Source organism: Balaenoptera ricei, chromosome 7 (genome assembly GCF_028023285.1).
Source record: "Balaenoptera ricei isolate mBalRic1 chromosome 7, mBalRic1.hap2, whole genome shotgun sequence".
NCBI classification, from domain to species: Eukaryota; Metazoa; Chordata; class Mammalia; order Artiodactyla; family Balaenopteridae; genus Balaenoptera; species Balaenoptera ricei.
The window spans coordinates 17,837,757-17,854,414 of NC_082645.1; the positions used below are offsets into that span (position 1 = coordinate 17,837,757).

The 16,658-nt window shown below is 43.8% G+C and overlaps 1 protein-coding gene across 1 annotated transcript; it reads right to left on the reverse strand.

The window, feature by feature from the left end:
• Positions 1–5,827: 5,827 nt before the first annotated feature.
• CFC1 (cryptic, EGF-CFC family member 1) lies at positions 5,828–16,004 on the reverse strand (the record flags this gene model as incomplete). The annotated part of the gene is made up of 5 exons (XM_059927739.1): positions 5,828–6,157; positions 14,387–14,496; positions 14,799–14,913; positions 15,672–15,845; positions 15,938–16,004. Coding segments are annotated over 5 exons (588 nt in total), but the record flags the coding sequence as incomplete, so codon positions are not given.
• Positions 16,005–16,658: the final 654 nt, after the last annotated feature.

The following is a 16,658-nucleotide window of genomic DNA, read 5'->3' on the forward strand; positions in this document are numbered from 1 at the left end:
ACTTAAATAGCCATTTCTCCAAAGAAGATATACAGATTGCCAACAAACACATGAAAGAATGCTCAACATCACTAATCGTTAGAGAAATGCAAATCAAAACTACAATGAGGTATCACCTCACACCGGTCAGAATGGCCATCATCAAAAAATCTACAAACAATAAATGCTGAAGAGGGTGTGGAGAAAAGGGAACCCTCTTGCACTGTTGGTGGGAATGTAAACTGGTATAGCCACTATGGAGAACAGTATGGAAGTTCCTTAAAAAACTAAAATTAGAACTACCATACGACCTAGCAATCCCACTACTGGGCATATACTCTGATAAAACCATAATTCAGAAAGAGTCATGTACCACAATGTTCATTGCAGCTCTGTTTACAATAGCCAGGACATGGAAGCAACCTAAGTGTCCATCAACAGATGAATGGATAAAGAAGATGTGGCACATATATACAATGGAATATTACTCAGCCATAAAAAGAAACGAAATTGAGTTATTTGTAGTGAGGTGGATGGACCTAGAGTCTGTCATACAGAGTGAAGTAAGTCAGAAAGAGAAAACCAAATACTGTATGCTAACACCTATATATGAAATCTAAAAACAACAACAACAACAACAAAAACACATGGTTATGAAGAACCTAGGGGCAGGACAGGAATAAAGATGCAGACGTAGAGAATGGACTTGAGGACACTGGGAGGGGGAAGGGTAAACTGGGATGAAGGGAGAGAGTGGCATGCACTTATATACACTACCAAATGTAAAATAGACAGCTAGTGGGAAGCAGCTGCATAGCACAAGGAGATCAGCTCAGTGCTTTGTGACCACCTAGAGGGGTGGGATAGGGAGGGTGGGAGGGAGATGCAAAAGGGAGGAGATATGGGGATATATGTATATGTATAGCTGATTCTCTTTGTTATAAAGCAGAAACTAACACACCATTATAAAGCAATTATACTCCAATAAAAGTGTGAAAAAAGAAAAAAAAGACCTAACACAGCCAAAATTAAAAATAAATAAATAAATTTATAAAAAAAAAAAGAAGTACAAACTTCCAGTTGCAAAGTAAATGAGTCATGGGTATGAAATGTACATTGTGAGGAATACAATCCGTAACTATGTAATATCTTTGTATAGTGACATATTGTAACCAGACTTACCATGGTGATCAATTTGGAATGTTAGAAATATCAGATCACTACCTTGTGTAGCAGGAACTAACATAATGGTGTAGATCAATTATACTTGAAAAACAAACAGGGATTTCCCTGGTGGCTCAGTGATTAAGAATGTGCCTGCCAATGCAGGGGACCCGGGTTCAGTCCCTGGTTGGGGATGATCCCACATGCCGCGGAGCAACGAAGCCCATGCGCCACAACTGCTGAGCCTGTGCTCTAGAGCCCGCGAGCCACAACTGCTGAAGCCCACGTGCCTAGAGCCCATGCTCCGCAACAAGAGAAGCCACCGCCATGAGAAGCCCATGCACCACAATGAAGCGTAGCCCCTGCTCGCTGCAACTAGAGAAAGCCTGCGCACAGCCACAAAGACCCAACGCAGCCAAAAAGAAAATAAATTTGAAAAAAGAAAAACAAACAAACAAACAAACAAACTCACTCATATAAAAAGAGATCAGATTTGTGGCTCCCAGAGACAGAGGTTGGAGGAAGGGGCAATTGGATGAAGGCAGTCAAAAGGCACAAACTTCTAGGTATAAGATAAATAAGTACTAGGGATGTAATGTACAACATGATAAATATAATTCATGCTGCTGTATGTTATATATGAAAGTTGTTAAGAGAGTAAATCCTAAGAGTTCTCCACAAGAAAAAGAATTTTTATTTCATTTTGCATCTATATGAGCTGATGTTCATTAAACTTATTGTGATAATCACTTCATGATGTATATAAATCAGATCATTATGCTGTACTTCTTAAACTTATACAGTGCTGTATGTCAATTAAATCTCAATAAAAGTGGAAGAAAAAATAAAGTAGAAAAAAATAAATAAAATAAAGATTAAATGCTTCTCTTGATGCCAATGCTGGTACTCCTTTGATGTTAAGGGTCCCTTCCCAGGGGCCAAGGCCATGCTGACTCGCTGTGTACATGCTGATCTGTTGTTTCTCTTTCTTTTTTTTTGAAACCTTGAAGGAATCTATCACTGACTTGTTTGATGTTCTTTGTTCTGAAAAGATATAAAACTGTGCTGAAAACCATGCTTCTCTGGAGCAGTTCCTCAGAGTTATCTGAGAGGCTGTCTCCTGGGCTATAGTCTTCAGTTTGGCTCAAATAAAACTCTCTTCTATTCCTATTATAGATTGTTTATTGATTACTTCTGTTGGCAGGATGCAGCACCGTTTGTCAAATCATGGTTGAATCACAACCATAGGTTGGGTACAGATGTAGATTTTGGTAAAAATCAACAAAAACTTATTGCTACATGGAATTTACAACATAGAGCATTATACATATTATTATTTGCACATTCTGTGCTGTATATGCTTATGCATAGTAAACCACATTACTTATAGTAAACTAATGTATATATAATTTTTTCTGGAGAGCTGGGTATTAAACGTTTACTTGCACATCATTGTATCAACCCCACTGGAGGCGCTGCAGACATTTGAAGCACAGCGCCCTCTCTCAGCTTGGTAGTGTCCAACTGCTGGAGACTCAGCCATCTCTGTGGCTACAGACTTTCATTGTGTCTAGTTGGGGTCCCACAGGGGTCCATTTGCTGGTCAGGAAATCAGCAGAGTGCCCAACAGTTCTAACTGGAAGAAACACAGTCCCTCATTTTCCTCTCCCAGTAGCAGACAGTCCAGGTGAAATGAGAAAAGGCTGTGCCTATAACGCTTACAGAGCTCAATTTTAGCTATTTAAAGCTGAATTTAATAGAAAGGTCTGTCACAGGACCTACTGCCTGTGTGACATAAAGCTACATGTGCCAGAGTGGCTTTTGCAGACAGCAGAAATTGGAAATGCATTCAGAGGTTGCTTTTCAATGCTCCCAGCCAAGAAAAGTCAGTCGCTTCCAGGCTAGATGGGGGGCAATTGTGCTGTGGCCGACAGGTGCAAGAGGGCTCCTTCCCAGCAAAAGGCATTTGCTTCAGCTCTGAAGTAAACTCTAACACAGAGATGGGTTGGAAGGTCTGAACAGTCAGGGAATTGAAATCATGTGACTAGTATAAATCCTTGTGGCCTTCCCTGTTCCTTCTCTCAGTGTCCCTGTGTGGGTCCCTTAGCGAGAACACACATGGCCACGTGGGGGCAGATCCTAGTTTTCTAGGATATGCGAGGGTAGACCGAGTGAGAACAAAAGCTGGAAAAGAAAGAGTGGCTTCTATAAACAATCCAGAATTGGAGAGAGCTTGTTATTGCTTTCTCCAAAGGAGGGTCCCCTCGCTCTCTGTCAGAGTGAGCCAAACCAGGGTGTGAAAAAGCTCTTCTCTGGTGGGTGGGGGGACAGCTCTGAGATAATGGCCCAGGAAGCCTGTCTCTATCTACTCTCCTCAACAGCAGGAGACAGATAAGATACATGACACATTTATGTGAAGTTTCCAACCAGGAGCCCAGGATCGTCTTTTGTCTCCAGGGAAGTTTCTACTTTTTAATGATCTCTCTGAACAACTGGGGTGCCATTTACAGGGAAAATACCTTTTGCCTTCAAATTCTCCATGCACTACAGAAAAAGTTGGCAGCTCACTTTTCACAATTTCTGATCTTTTCAGAGCTAGGTAGGTCATGGTTTCTCAACTGGTTAGTTAGTTAGGTGGATGGATAAATGGATAGATAGAGAAAATGGTTGATCTGTTTTTTTTGCTTAAAATCAGGAATTATTCTATTAGGAGAATCCATAATCCTTGTTCCTAATTTTCTATTTAAAATGTAAATGAGTGTTTATATCCTGGATATTCATACTAAAAATGAACATGTCTTGGTTTTCCTTTTTACCACAATTGTAGACTCTTAAGTGTGGAGCAGCCTTCTTAGTTCAATTTCCTGAAGTGGAGCTATTGAAAATGAGACAATGTATCCTTTTGTCTGCCTGTGTTTTTTTTTAGCACACTTCATATTGGTATAAAAGTGTAGAAGATGCGCATTTTGTAAACATTGTACACATAATATAAACATATTCATCAGGTTCTTAGGATAAATTTGCAAAGTTCATCACTTGTTTGTTTCCATAAAATTAAGCTGCAACAGATGGTACTGCTCAGAATGTACTTGAAACCATGTAAAGACAACTTCGCTATCAGAAGTCATTATTACCTAGAAATATTTATGTTTCAAAACTTTAGTAATTATTTTCTCCTGAACCAGAGTCCCAGTCAACCCTTTACTGAATTCTACCTTCTTTTTCTTGAACTCTTATTTGAATATTACATCAAATTCATATTTTCATAGCCAATGGTGGAAAAGTTTGAAAATGCCAATAAACTAATTTACAATATAGATTAAAAAAATAACTATTACATAGGCTTATGAACTAAAGTGGGTTTAAAAAGCTGACAAACTCAATGGAAATATCACCTATTTGAGTGCATTCAAAGTGAACATTCTAAAGTGCGCAGCTTTATGTGCCGGGGGTCTTTCTCAGCCTGCCTGGGTCCCGTGCCCCCCACGTCCTGGGGGACATCTGTAGTCACTGACCTTTGCACTTTTTCACTTCTCTCTCCCACTCAAGCTTGAGGGGCAGAGCCACCAATCCCAGCTTATGGTGGGCTTCAGAAGACATTTGCAGCATTGGTGTGTGTGTGCGTGTGTGTGTGTGTGCGCTCACGCTCACTCTGTAGAGCTGTAAAGTAGCACCCCATTTAGTTCAGCAGACTTCCCATTTCAGTGCTTACACTGAGAACTCTCTATTCACCTGTATGTGTCGTGCACTGGGACCACCCTATCCCGGCAGAGCGGTTTCAATGTTGATTGAAAGACACTTTTCTGCCCACAACAGCACTCCAGTATATGTAGCTTTATATCACATGCACAATAAATCCCATGATGGCCTTCCCATTGAATTCAGCTTTGAATATTTTAAAGGAAATTCTATAAGGTTTATAAAATATCAATATTTTGACCAATTAATTTAATTCAGGCTGTGTTGTCTATCCCAGAGTCCTTGTCTCTCTCATATTTTCTTATTGATTAGTTTGCCTGAATAATTTACAATATTCTTCTTGTTTTCACTCCTCTGATTTCGAGTTATGGTATCTGTCCAAACAGGGCTGTGTTTAATCAATAGAGAGCTAATATATTTGACAGATCCAGTTGAGAAACGCCAGACTCCCAAGTACTGTGTGATTGGCGGGAAGACAGCCTCCTTGGTCCACTTTATTTTAAGGGCTCCTTTTTACAGAGATGTTAGTGATAATCCCAAGAAGTGCTAATTGTCCCGAAAAGGATGTCACAACTGAGCCATTAGTAGAGGAAGCTGGAGAAAAGGAGATGGGGTGCCCCGCCGCTTGCCTCCAGCCCTGGCTCCCTCCCCCTTCTTGCCTTCCTTTCTCTGCCTATGGAGCATTTTTAGGCATCTTCTTCTTGGCAGACTCACAGCATAGCAGTGCTGGGGACACACAGGTGGCACCGTCCCTGCCCCCCAGGACTTAGAAACTAGTGGGGAGACTGAATGAGCAAATAACTGATGTGAAGTGTTGCCGCAGCTTTGTGTGGGGCTCAAGGAGTGCTCAAAGGGGAGCTGCTATCTGGGAGGGGCCACACGTTTGGTCTACTCTGAAATCATCAGAGATTCGGGCTGAATGGGCCCCAACCTCCAGCGTCTACTCCTGCGCTTCTAAATCGTGTACCCAGGAAAGCAAGAAAGGCTCTTTCATGCAAATGTTTATTAAACAACACAAATATGCATCTAATGCTCCACTTTATAAGAAATGAAACCAATCTATGACCTACAACATGGACAATACAAGAGGACAAGCAAGCCCGGCTTCCCCATGCAGCGCCACCTCGCTCGGCCACGCTGGGAGGCCAGGCGCGGTTCTGGTTCCGGTTCCGCCGGGGGGAACTGCGGTCCCGTCAGCGGCCTCCCCCTTCGCTGAGGACGGATTTCAGGAGGAAGCAGGGCAGGAGGAGGAGAACATTCCCCGTGAGCCGCGTTCTTGGTCCATTAGAGTGTGAGGCGAGAAAGTCTTTCAGGTCTGGAAAAAAACCCCGAGGGTGTATGAGACATGCTGTGGCAGGCTTGCCTTAAGAGAGTGAAGCAGAGATAGATGTCTGCACCTGCTCCGGTAAAGCCCTTTTCTCGCTGGGCCTCCTCTCTAGGCCTTGCCCGGCGGGCTCTGCATCAGCCGCGGAGCCTAAGCCGCGGCTTCCGGCCACGAGGAGGGCAGCCCGGAGCGCGGAAGGAAGCCCAGTGTGGGGAGCGCAGCGCAGCTCCAGGAAGACGTGCTTCCCTCTAGCTTGTACATTCCTCGCGCTGCGGCTGGAAACAGGGATTTTTGTGTAACGTGGAGAGCTGAAGGAGAATCAGTTTGCTGTTTTAAAGGCTCACAGAGAAACAGCCCTTGAGCCCTTCTCATCTGGCACATGAACTGGCCAAGGTGATGGTTCAGAGTTCCACACCCGTCATTTAGCAATCCAGGTAAGTGGATCTGATTTTAAATAAAATAACATAAAATAGCTTGCACCCATCTGTTGCAAAGAGGGTCCAACTTTTCCCCAATTAGTCCTGACTCTATTTCTCTGACTAGGGACCACTTACTGAAGAAGAGGAAAGCACCCATCCCTACAGCAACGGCGGATATCCCCACAGAGGAAGTTACAACAAGGCGCAGCTGCAGAGCACTGGGGACGATGCCCCACCCGGAGTGCTCACCACCCTGCTAAGGCAATGTGGCTCCTCCACTGCAGGTCTCACTCTGAGCCCCAAGGCTCCGTGCGTCTGGCTTTCTATATAGCTAGGACCCCAGCCCAAAGGTGCTGAGTGGGAATCTCTGGGGTAGTGAGACTGGGCAAGGGTCTCGGCCAAAGTCGCCGGTGCTGAGTGGCTACCCTGTGAAGCTGACAAGCCCCACAGGCATGGCCGCAGGCAGGGGCACCAACTCCACTAAGCATTCTCACAAGCAAGTCTGGGCTGGATGTGGGGTCAGCTGGGCAGGGAAGCATGCAAATGAGGAAAGGGCCAACTTAAAGGGACCTTTTCCCCAGGGCTGATTGGCAGAGGCCAGCCTTCTCTTCCCCCGACAAACCCGCCAAGCGCTGTCCTCTAGGATTCCTCCAGAAAGTGCCTTCTGAACGTGAAAACCTGTGGTGAGCATGAACCGTCAGAAACTAATGAGTAACGATAAAGACGAGCCACCGCAGCAGACACCTGCCCTGCATCTGTCCATAGGTGACTACGGTGGGCATGTCCAGGAGGCCATGCTCAGCACAAGACCGAGGTCAGGCCCACTCCAGACCTGGGCACCATTCCCCACACCACCCCGCATGGGAGAGGGTTGTTCCAGGGTACTAGAACCCCACAAAACAGGAACCTTAGCATGTGGGCTCAGAGGAGGTTCCAGAAAAGCTGATGATACAACAGGTGGTCCCTGCGTGAGAAGCAGCTACAGGTAAAGAAGGGGTCAGCCTATACTGAGCTTCACTGATTTTCCCCTGGTGGAAGGGAACAGGCTGCCCACAGAGAGAAGGATTCAGGCCCTGTTGGCAGTCTTTTCTTGTATATGAACTCAAAGGCCACTGTTATAGTCAGCTTTGTGAATTTGGTTAGACAGAGTCCGTCCCTCAAACAGGGGTCCCCAAACTGGGGCTGTGAGCACCAAGCAGAGTCCCTCCCAGGGGGCCCAAGGTCACCCATTGAGCTTAGCGAGAAAATATTAGAACTTCCACTATATACTGATAGGAAAAAATTTAAATAAGCTTTATTAATATTTACTGTTTATTAGAATCTATGAAATCAGTGCTTCTATGGCCTGTCATTATTTTATGTCACACCAAAAAGGAAACTCTGCTACCGATGGATGATTTACTATAACCTGGAATTTTAATTATACACTTACCAAAAGGTCTCTTTTTAGACTTACGCAGACATAGCAGAGATTTTTATCATTATGTTAGTCTTAGGCATGTATGTCAAGGAAGATATAAGTGAAATCAAATTTGTGAATGCTCAGCATGTGTCACTGTGTCACCACCACTGAGTGGGGATTTAAATGGAGACCACCTGGATGACGATAATATCTTGTTTCAATATGAGGTCCAGAGCCAGCATTCCCCAAACTTTCCAATTTGAAGATACCCCTGAATGCCCCTGGAAAGCCAGATGGTTTCCTCTCTGTGATGACACCCAGAGAAGCTCCCCCACTGAAACGGCATCTGTCATAGGAGAATGTCCCAGAGGGATCTGACAAAGGGCCTGCTCTCTCCTGGGCAGCACACCCACTGCTGAGAGCCAGCTGGGGCCAGGACCTAGGAGGGCCATCCTTCCAACAGGCCCACAGGCTGGCTCTGTTCGTTTGCTTGTTGGTTGGTTGGCTGACTGCTTTGTGCCAGAACTGTATTTTTTTTAAATTGGGTTTGAAGGTGAGGCTTGACCTGACCCCAATCTGACATTTACATGACCTGTTTATCTCTGAAGACATTCGAATTTACTACTTCACTGTGTCATTATTTAGACTCTAAATTTTAGAACATAATGGTTCTTGATACTAAAGAAATACTTAATTCTTTGGGCTATGTGTAGGAAGAATCACCCTCTTGGTAAAATGAGATCTTGGGCTGATTCAAGGACTGCTAGCTCCAAGGTTGTCATTCTTCTTGATTTTTTTTTTTAACTCTAATTAACAGTGCTCATCAATTAATGGTATAGTGGGTATTGTTCACAACCTAAAAACCACATTTCAGTAAATTTGCATATAAGTGCTAGATTATTAAGTCATTTTTTCTAACCTCATTGTATTGATGTGAATACGGTTGATGGCGATGATAATAAAGTAACAATATTTTACTTTATGTATAATATGAAAGCGGTATAGGGCCTTTTCATCTTAACAAACCAATGGGGTAAATATTGCTGCTGTGGAGACTGAAGCACAGTTATTTAACCTTTCATAAAGATCATGAACATTACAACAAGTGTTTTGGAGGGTTTGAACAAGTATTTGGGGGATTTCCCATGCTTTTTTTATATGTCACATTGCCTCTTTAAATGCAAAATTAACAAATGTAAATGAAGAAAATGGTAGAAGGATAGTTACCTGTCTTAAGCATATTGTATTCAGAGCACTGAAAATTGATTGTTTTAATGTAATATAATAGTAGGTCATAGCTTATATGGTGTTTCTTCTTTGGCACTATATTTGGAACTAAAAGGTCAAAGGTCATCCATTCAATATTTATTTAGAATTATTATGCAGAAAGCATTATTTTAGGTCATGGAACAGAAAAAAATTACAAAATAGCTCACACCAACAAACAAGAATATGTTGCATAAATTTTATCCTGCCCTGCACCCTCACAGGGCAGGTTATCCTGCCCTTGAAAAGATATTATAATGGGACTAAGAAAGCCTGTCAAACTTGGACCCATAGAGTATCAGAGCAGGGAGAGCCCTTGGAAATCCTTTGGCCTTTGGGTCCCTGGAGGAGCCAGAGGACCACAATTTTGTAGCATGTTGTTATCTACGTGTGATCCCCCATCCATATGTATCCTTTCACATTAGAAATATATTGTAAATACAGTTTTCCATTCTATCTTCCATATACTCTTCAAAGTCATCATAATCTTCCATTAAAGGAGTTAAAACATTTACTTACCTATTATTCTGCTGTTGGATTTACAACATGGTCAAATTTTCAATATTCTAAATAACACTATCAAAAATATTCTTAAAAAGCCCAGAAATAAACCAACACATTTATGGTCAATTAATCTATGACAAAGGAGACAAGATTATACATTGGAGAAAAGACAGTCTCTTCCATAAGTGGTGCTAGGAAAATTGGACAGCTACATGTAAAAGAATGAAATTAGAATACTCCCTAACACCAAACACAAAAATAAACTCAAAATGGATTAAAGACCTACATCGTAAGCATGGATACAATTAAACTCCTAGAGGAAAACACAGGCAGAACACTCTTTGACATAAATCACAGCAGTATTCTTTTGGATTTGTCTCCTAAAGCAAAGGAAGTAAAAGCAAAAATAAACAAATGGGACCTAATTAAACTTAAAAGCGTTTGCACAGGAAAGAAAACCACTGACAAAAAAGCAACTACTGAATGGGAGAAAATATTTGCAAATGATATGAGCTATAAGGGGTTAATATCCAACATATATAAACAGCTCATACAACTCAACATAAAAAACAAAACAAAACAAAAAACCAGCTTTAAAAAAATGGGCAGAAGAACTGAGTAGACATTTTTCCAAAGAGGAAATGCAGATGGCCAACAGGCACAAGAAAAATTGGTCAACATCGCTAATCATCAGGGAAACGCAAATCCAAACCACAATGATATATCATCTCACAACTATCAGAATGGGTATCATCAAAAAGAACACAAAGAACAAATGTTTAGAATGTGGAGAAAAGGGAACCTTCATACACTGTTGGTAGGAATATAAATTGGTGTAGCCAATGTTGAAAACAGTATGGAGATTTTTCAAAAAACTAAAACTAGAATTACCATATGACCCAGCAATTCCACTCCTGGGTGTACATCCGAAAAAAAACAAAAACACTAATTCAAAAAGATACATGCACTCCAATGTTCATAGCAGCATTATTTACAATTGCCAAAGCATGGAAGCAACCTAAGTGTCCACCAACAGATGAATGGATAAAGAAGATGTGATACACACACACACACACACACACACACACACACACACACACAGGAATACTACTCAGCCATAAAAAGAATGAAATTTGGCCATTTCAGCAACATGAATGGACTTGGAGGGTATTATGCCTAGTGAAATGTCAGATAGCGAAAGACAAATACTGTATGGTATCATTTATATGCAGAATCTAAAAAACACAACAAACTATTGAATAAAACAAAAAAGAAGCAGACTCACAGATATAGAGAACAAACTAGTGATTACCAGAGAGGAGAAGAAAGGGGGGAGGGGCAATATAGGCGTAGGGAAAATAAAAGGGTTATTATGGGATTATATGAAATCATGTGTGTGAAACTTCTGAAAATTGTAAAGCACTACAGAATTTAAAGAATCTTTCATTCAATTAAAAAAAAAAGATATATTTAGGGCAAATCTACTCAGTGGCTCAGAGAAAAATTCAATAAAAAATGTGATTTTGCCAATAAAAGTTCTGGTTATATCCATAATAAAATTTTAGTATAAAAAAAAAAAAAACACTCCAAAACAATATCATCCTTAATTTATACTGATAATTATAGGAAGAGTTTGGAATGGTAAAGTCGTTAAGAATCAGACCCCGAACTCTTGTGCACTTTTCGTGGGAATGTAAATTTGTGCAGCCACTATGGAAAACAGTACGGAAGTTCCTCAAAAAATTAAAAATAGAACTACCATATGATCCAGCAATTCCATTTCTGGGTATTGGTGCAAAGGAAATGAAAACACTAACTTTAGAAGATATCTGCATCTCTGTGTTCATTGCACATTATTTACAATAGCTATGGAACAAAAGACATGGAAGCACCGTAGTGTCCATTGATGAATGAATAGATAAAGAAAATGTGAGCTCTTTACATACATGTATATAAAACAGAATATTATTCAGCCATTAAAAAAAGGAAATCTTACCATTTGCAACAACATAGATGGACCTTGAAGGCATTATGCTAAGCAAAATAAGTCAGACAAAAAAGACAAATACCTCTGATTTCACTTTTTTGTAGAATATAAAAAAAAGAAAGAAAGAAAAGAAAAGAAAGAAACCAAACTCAGATTAGTGATTGCCAAAGGTGTGGGGGGGAGCAAATGGGTGAAGGGGGTCAAAAGGTACAAACCTTCAGTTATAAAATAAATAAGTCATGGGGATGTAATGTACGACATGGTGACTATAGTTAATAACACTGTATTGCATATTTGAAAGTTACTAAGAGAGTAGACCTTAAAAGTTCTCATCACAAGAAAAAAATTATTACTATGTGTGGTGATGGAGGTTAACTAGATTTGCTGTGATTATCAGTTCTCAATGTATACAAATATCAAATCACTGTGTTGTATACCTGAAACTAATATAATGTTATATGGCAATTATATCTCAATTTTTTAAAAAAGTGTTTGATGTAGTTTAGGGATGTGCTTATGTACGCTGTGAACAGTAGCAATTTTATTCACAGATTAATATTAATTACATATTTATTATCATTATGTCAATGTTTATATCAATATGCCATGGTATGTTAATTTATATTTTAAAATAATTTAAATGTTATTGTAAAATACCATATATTGTTTCTAAATTAACAACTAACCTCTGTGATTATCTCTTAAGGAAAAAAAAAAACCAAAGACTAACTATAGGAGTTAACCCGCTAAGCTTCAGTTTCCTCAAATATAAAAGGGATAATACCTATTTCATAGGCTTGTTATGAGACTTGAATGGGATTAAGTGTATAAAGTCCCTGAAATATACTGAGAGCTAATAAAGACAGTTACCATCATGATGACTGCCATTCTCACGTCATCATAACATCAGCGCAGCTGCTCTCATTACCATCGTCATCCTCATGTCATCATAACCGCTGTCAGCACAGCCACCACCACCGTCACCTGCCCTGAAGCAGAATCAATGGGTCAAAGAGTACAAAAGGTAACTGCCCTTTCTGTGCCTGACAAGTTACATTGAAAGATGACTGCACTATTTTGTTCAACTTTGATGAGTAGAAGCCACATTTTCAGAGTCACTGTCACTGTCCTTGGCAGACAGCGGTCCCAGTCTTGGGTGTTTCCCAGGATGTGAGCAGACATCCTAGAACCCAGTTCCTGCTCTGTTGCTTCTGAAGCCAAGCTGGCCTTGCTTAGAAGACTGGAAATGATCACAGCTAGCCCTTTCCCCACATCACTGCTGGGAGCACCAATGACAAGTGGGAAATGACTTCACCTGTAGGACTACACAGGCACCATCTGCAATTCTGATGCTTATTCCATAATTTTGTCCTCCGTTCTCTGGGGCGCTGAAAGTGCAGCTAGTGAATCAGGGGCACAGGCCCAACAAACAGAGAGCCCAGTAGGAGGGAGGGAGGGAAAGGATATTGTCCTATAATCACACTCCCCCCACAGACATTGCGTGCACCGTGCACCGTGCAGAGCTGGCTGAGAAGGGGGAGCAGACATGGGCTTGAAGGGCTGCACCTTCACTAACAGTGTCACTAGACTGCTAATCCAGGTTGCAGAGGAGGGAGGCTGAGCGTTCATTAACCGTGTTCCTCCACTAGGGGCCCCACCCAGGGAACCCCACCGCCAAGAGTGCTGCCCCTCTACTGCAGTCCTGACAGTGGACAAGGGGGTGTGAAGCGGGGATGAAGGTTTGCGCTACCACTACGCGTGCCCTTAGATAGTGGGATCTGCCCAGGGTTGACTGCAGTGCAGGGAGGAACAGGGGAGTGGGCCTGAGGGCTTCACATGGAGCACACCCAGGGCTACACAGAGGGCTGAAGGGCTGTGCCTGCATTAACTGAGCCCCTCACTGCTGTCCCAGCCAGAGCTTACTGAAAAGGGGAGAGGGCGATGGAAATGCTGTGCCTTCTTTACTTGTGTCCCTGGTCCCTGCCCAAGACGACGGCTTAGCAGCAGAGCATTTTGTTTGTTTTCTGACCTAGGAAGTTCACGTTCCTTACTTAGTTTTACAAGCAAAACATTTGCATTGAGTTGGGAACTGCTCAGAATCTTCATAAATGCGTGTTCACCCTGCGTGTTCTCCACACCCCACTGGCTTTTATTTATGTGGCGGGTCTGAGCTGTGGTTACCAGGCACCTTGCTTCCCTGGGAGCACTGACGGGTTGGCCTTGAAGGGCAGCACCTGGCCATGCAGGCCTGCTCCCGTCCTGCTCCAGCGCGCCCTCTGCATTTCACAGGTGAGAAGGTGGTGTTGGCTTAGTGTAGAGAAATACCTGTCTGCCAGGCGCGGCTCTGCTTAACAGCTTGCGCGCTCCCCGAATGCTGCTCTCTGTAAAGGACACTTAAGGACACTGTTTGGGCATCACGTATACACCCGGCAATCGGGATATGGGACACTTAGGAATAAATTTTTAAATGACAGTAATGATAATACACTGCGTGATTCACGACGACTTTCCCGAGTCATGAATCGACCCAGGTTGCCCATGCCTGGATCGTCTGGCACAGGGAGCTCGCTGTGGATCGCTGGGTAGGAAGGAGCAGCTGCACGCGTGTGTGGGTTGTACGCACAGTACGCGGGTCTTCTTACCACAGCGGCCGGGCGTCTGGAGCGGGAGGCAGTGCAGGGCCGCAAAGACACACCTGCAGAGGCGGCAGCCGCGGAAGGTCCAGGCTCCGTGCCCCAGCGCGCCGCATTCGCTGCGCAGGCGCAGGGCCGGCGTCAGTGCGGCCGGCGCGCGCGCCCCCGGCCCCGCCCCGCGCGGCCCCGCCGCCCGCTGCGCCCCCCCCGCGCCGCCCCGCGCCGCCCCGCGCCACCCCGCGCTGCCCCGCCGCCCGCTGCGCCCCCTCCGCCCCGCGCCGCCCCGCGCCGCCCCGCCGCCCGCTGCGCCCCCTCCGCCCCGCGCCGCCCCGCGCCGCCCCGTGCCGCCCCGCGCTGCCCCGCCGCCCGCTGCGCCCCCTCCGCCCCGCGCCGCCCGCAGCCTGCTCAACCCTCCGCCTACCTGTGCCTCTGGTCGTGCTCGCAGTAGCGGCCGGTGAAGTGAGCGGGGCACACGCAGAAGCTGCCCAGCACGCAGGTGCCGCCGTTCCGGCAGCAGCGCGGCCGCGGGGGCGCACCTGTGGGGGAGGCCTGGGCGTCAGCGCCGCGCGCGGCCCTCTGCATCTGAGAAGCCCGAGGAGGGCCGAGCAAGATCGCCGCCGGGAGGCAATAAAATTGGCTCCCTGCTAAGAGTGTTTGCTCAGGTAAACCCTGCTTGTTAACTTAAGGATTAAAACACGAACTACCTGGGGTGCCGGCGGGTCAGGAAGGAGCCGGAGCCCTAAGACAGACGGGAAACCCTGCCCCCTGCAAGTAGGGTGTTCTTTCTTCCTTTCACATGTTAAAAGTTAGGCTGTGACTTCCCAAGATGGTGATTAAAGACAGGCCTCTCGGGCGGGCGGGGACCACCCACGGGTGTGAAGACGGCAAAAAAATTTTTCTTTTTAATTCCACCACTGCCCATCCACCCCCCACCTCCACTGCGGACCCCCTGGGGACCAGGGGTCTGGAGCCTGAGAGTCTGCAATAAGACTAGAAAAGGTCCGCTATTACCCTGGGTTGGGATAGTTGCTTTAAATACATTTAAATCACAGTGCTCTGGACCTGCAGAAAAATACCCGTTTAAAAGCGAACGCAACGTTTTACCAATAAAATAGTAAAACATTTTTCAGAGTAACAGAGCACCTCACTAGGAAATATTTTTTACTTTATAAGGTATCATTATTTGAAGATGGTAAAATGTTTTATCCTTAAATTATCCTAGGTTTTTTTTTTTAAATCCTAAACTCAGAGTTCACTGACCGAGATGACCTTTGTGGGCAGCATCGCGACTTACGCTCTCGGAAAGTCCGCGAGTAGGGCAATGAACCCTGCGGCCTCCAGCCCTCCGCGCTGTCGTTCTCCTCCCTAAAAGTATTCAAGGTCCAGTCGAGTGTCTTCTGCTGGAGCTTCTGAGCTGTAGCACTGTTGATTCCTTCTCTACTACCTTTATATTTCTCTCTTTGATAGCCTTAAAAAGTTAATTGAAAATATGAGACTGATAATGATTGAGAAACAAATATGCAACAAAAACTAAGAGACTATAAACAAAATGGTTCTTACTGTTTCCCACGTGGATGATCTGTAATGCCAAGCTGATCATAAACAGAAGCCTAGAATATTTAAAGAAAGTTATCGAAGTTTAAAATATAAAAAAGTATGAGCAGAAATTTACATATGTATAAGATGTAATGCATTCCTATACAAATATATAAGTATATAATGTGTAAGTATATTTTCAATGTACAATAAATATTATGCACTCATTTTGTAACTTGTAGATTTTGATTAATGTTGTCATCCCTTAGAAAGATGTTGAGACCAAGAGTGTATGTGTCCCTTTACGAGAAGCAAAATCGTGCATGCATTGCAATTTATTCAGGCTCTTCAACACCCCTCTTGGCTCTAAGATCTACACGATCTCCCTTCTTACCTAACAGAGTGGCTCCGGGTCATTTTCCTACTGACACGTCTGGTATAAAAGTCTCCTTCTCTCATGGACACATTGAGGATCTCCAAGGAAGTTGAGTCTGAACAGTTTTTGTATTTGAAGGTGTCCTCACCGCAGGTCCTGGAAGAACTGCATCAGGAGCCAAGATGGATAAGTACAAAAGACACAGGTATTTCCTACTCTCTACCCAGGCCACGAGAAACAGCAGTGAAACACAGCAATGAGGTCTCTGAGTTCTACTGTGCAACTCGCTTAGGCAAAGGCAGGCTGTGACAGGCAGGGCCCAAAACTGAGCCTCAGGGATCATCCCCTCAATGAGACCCCGCTGAGGTG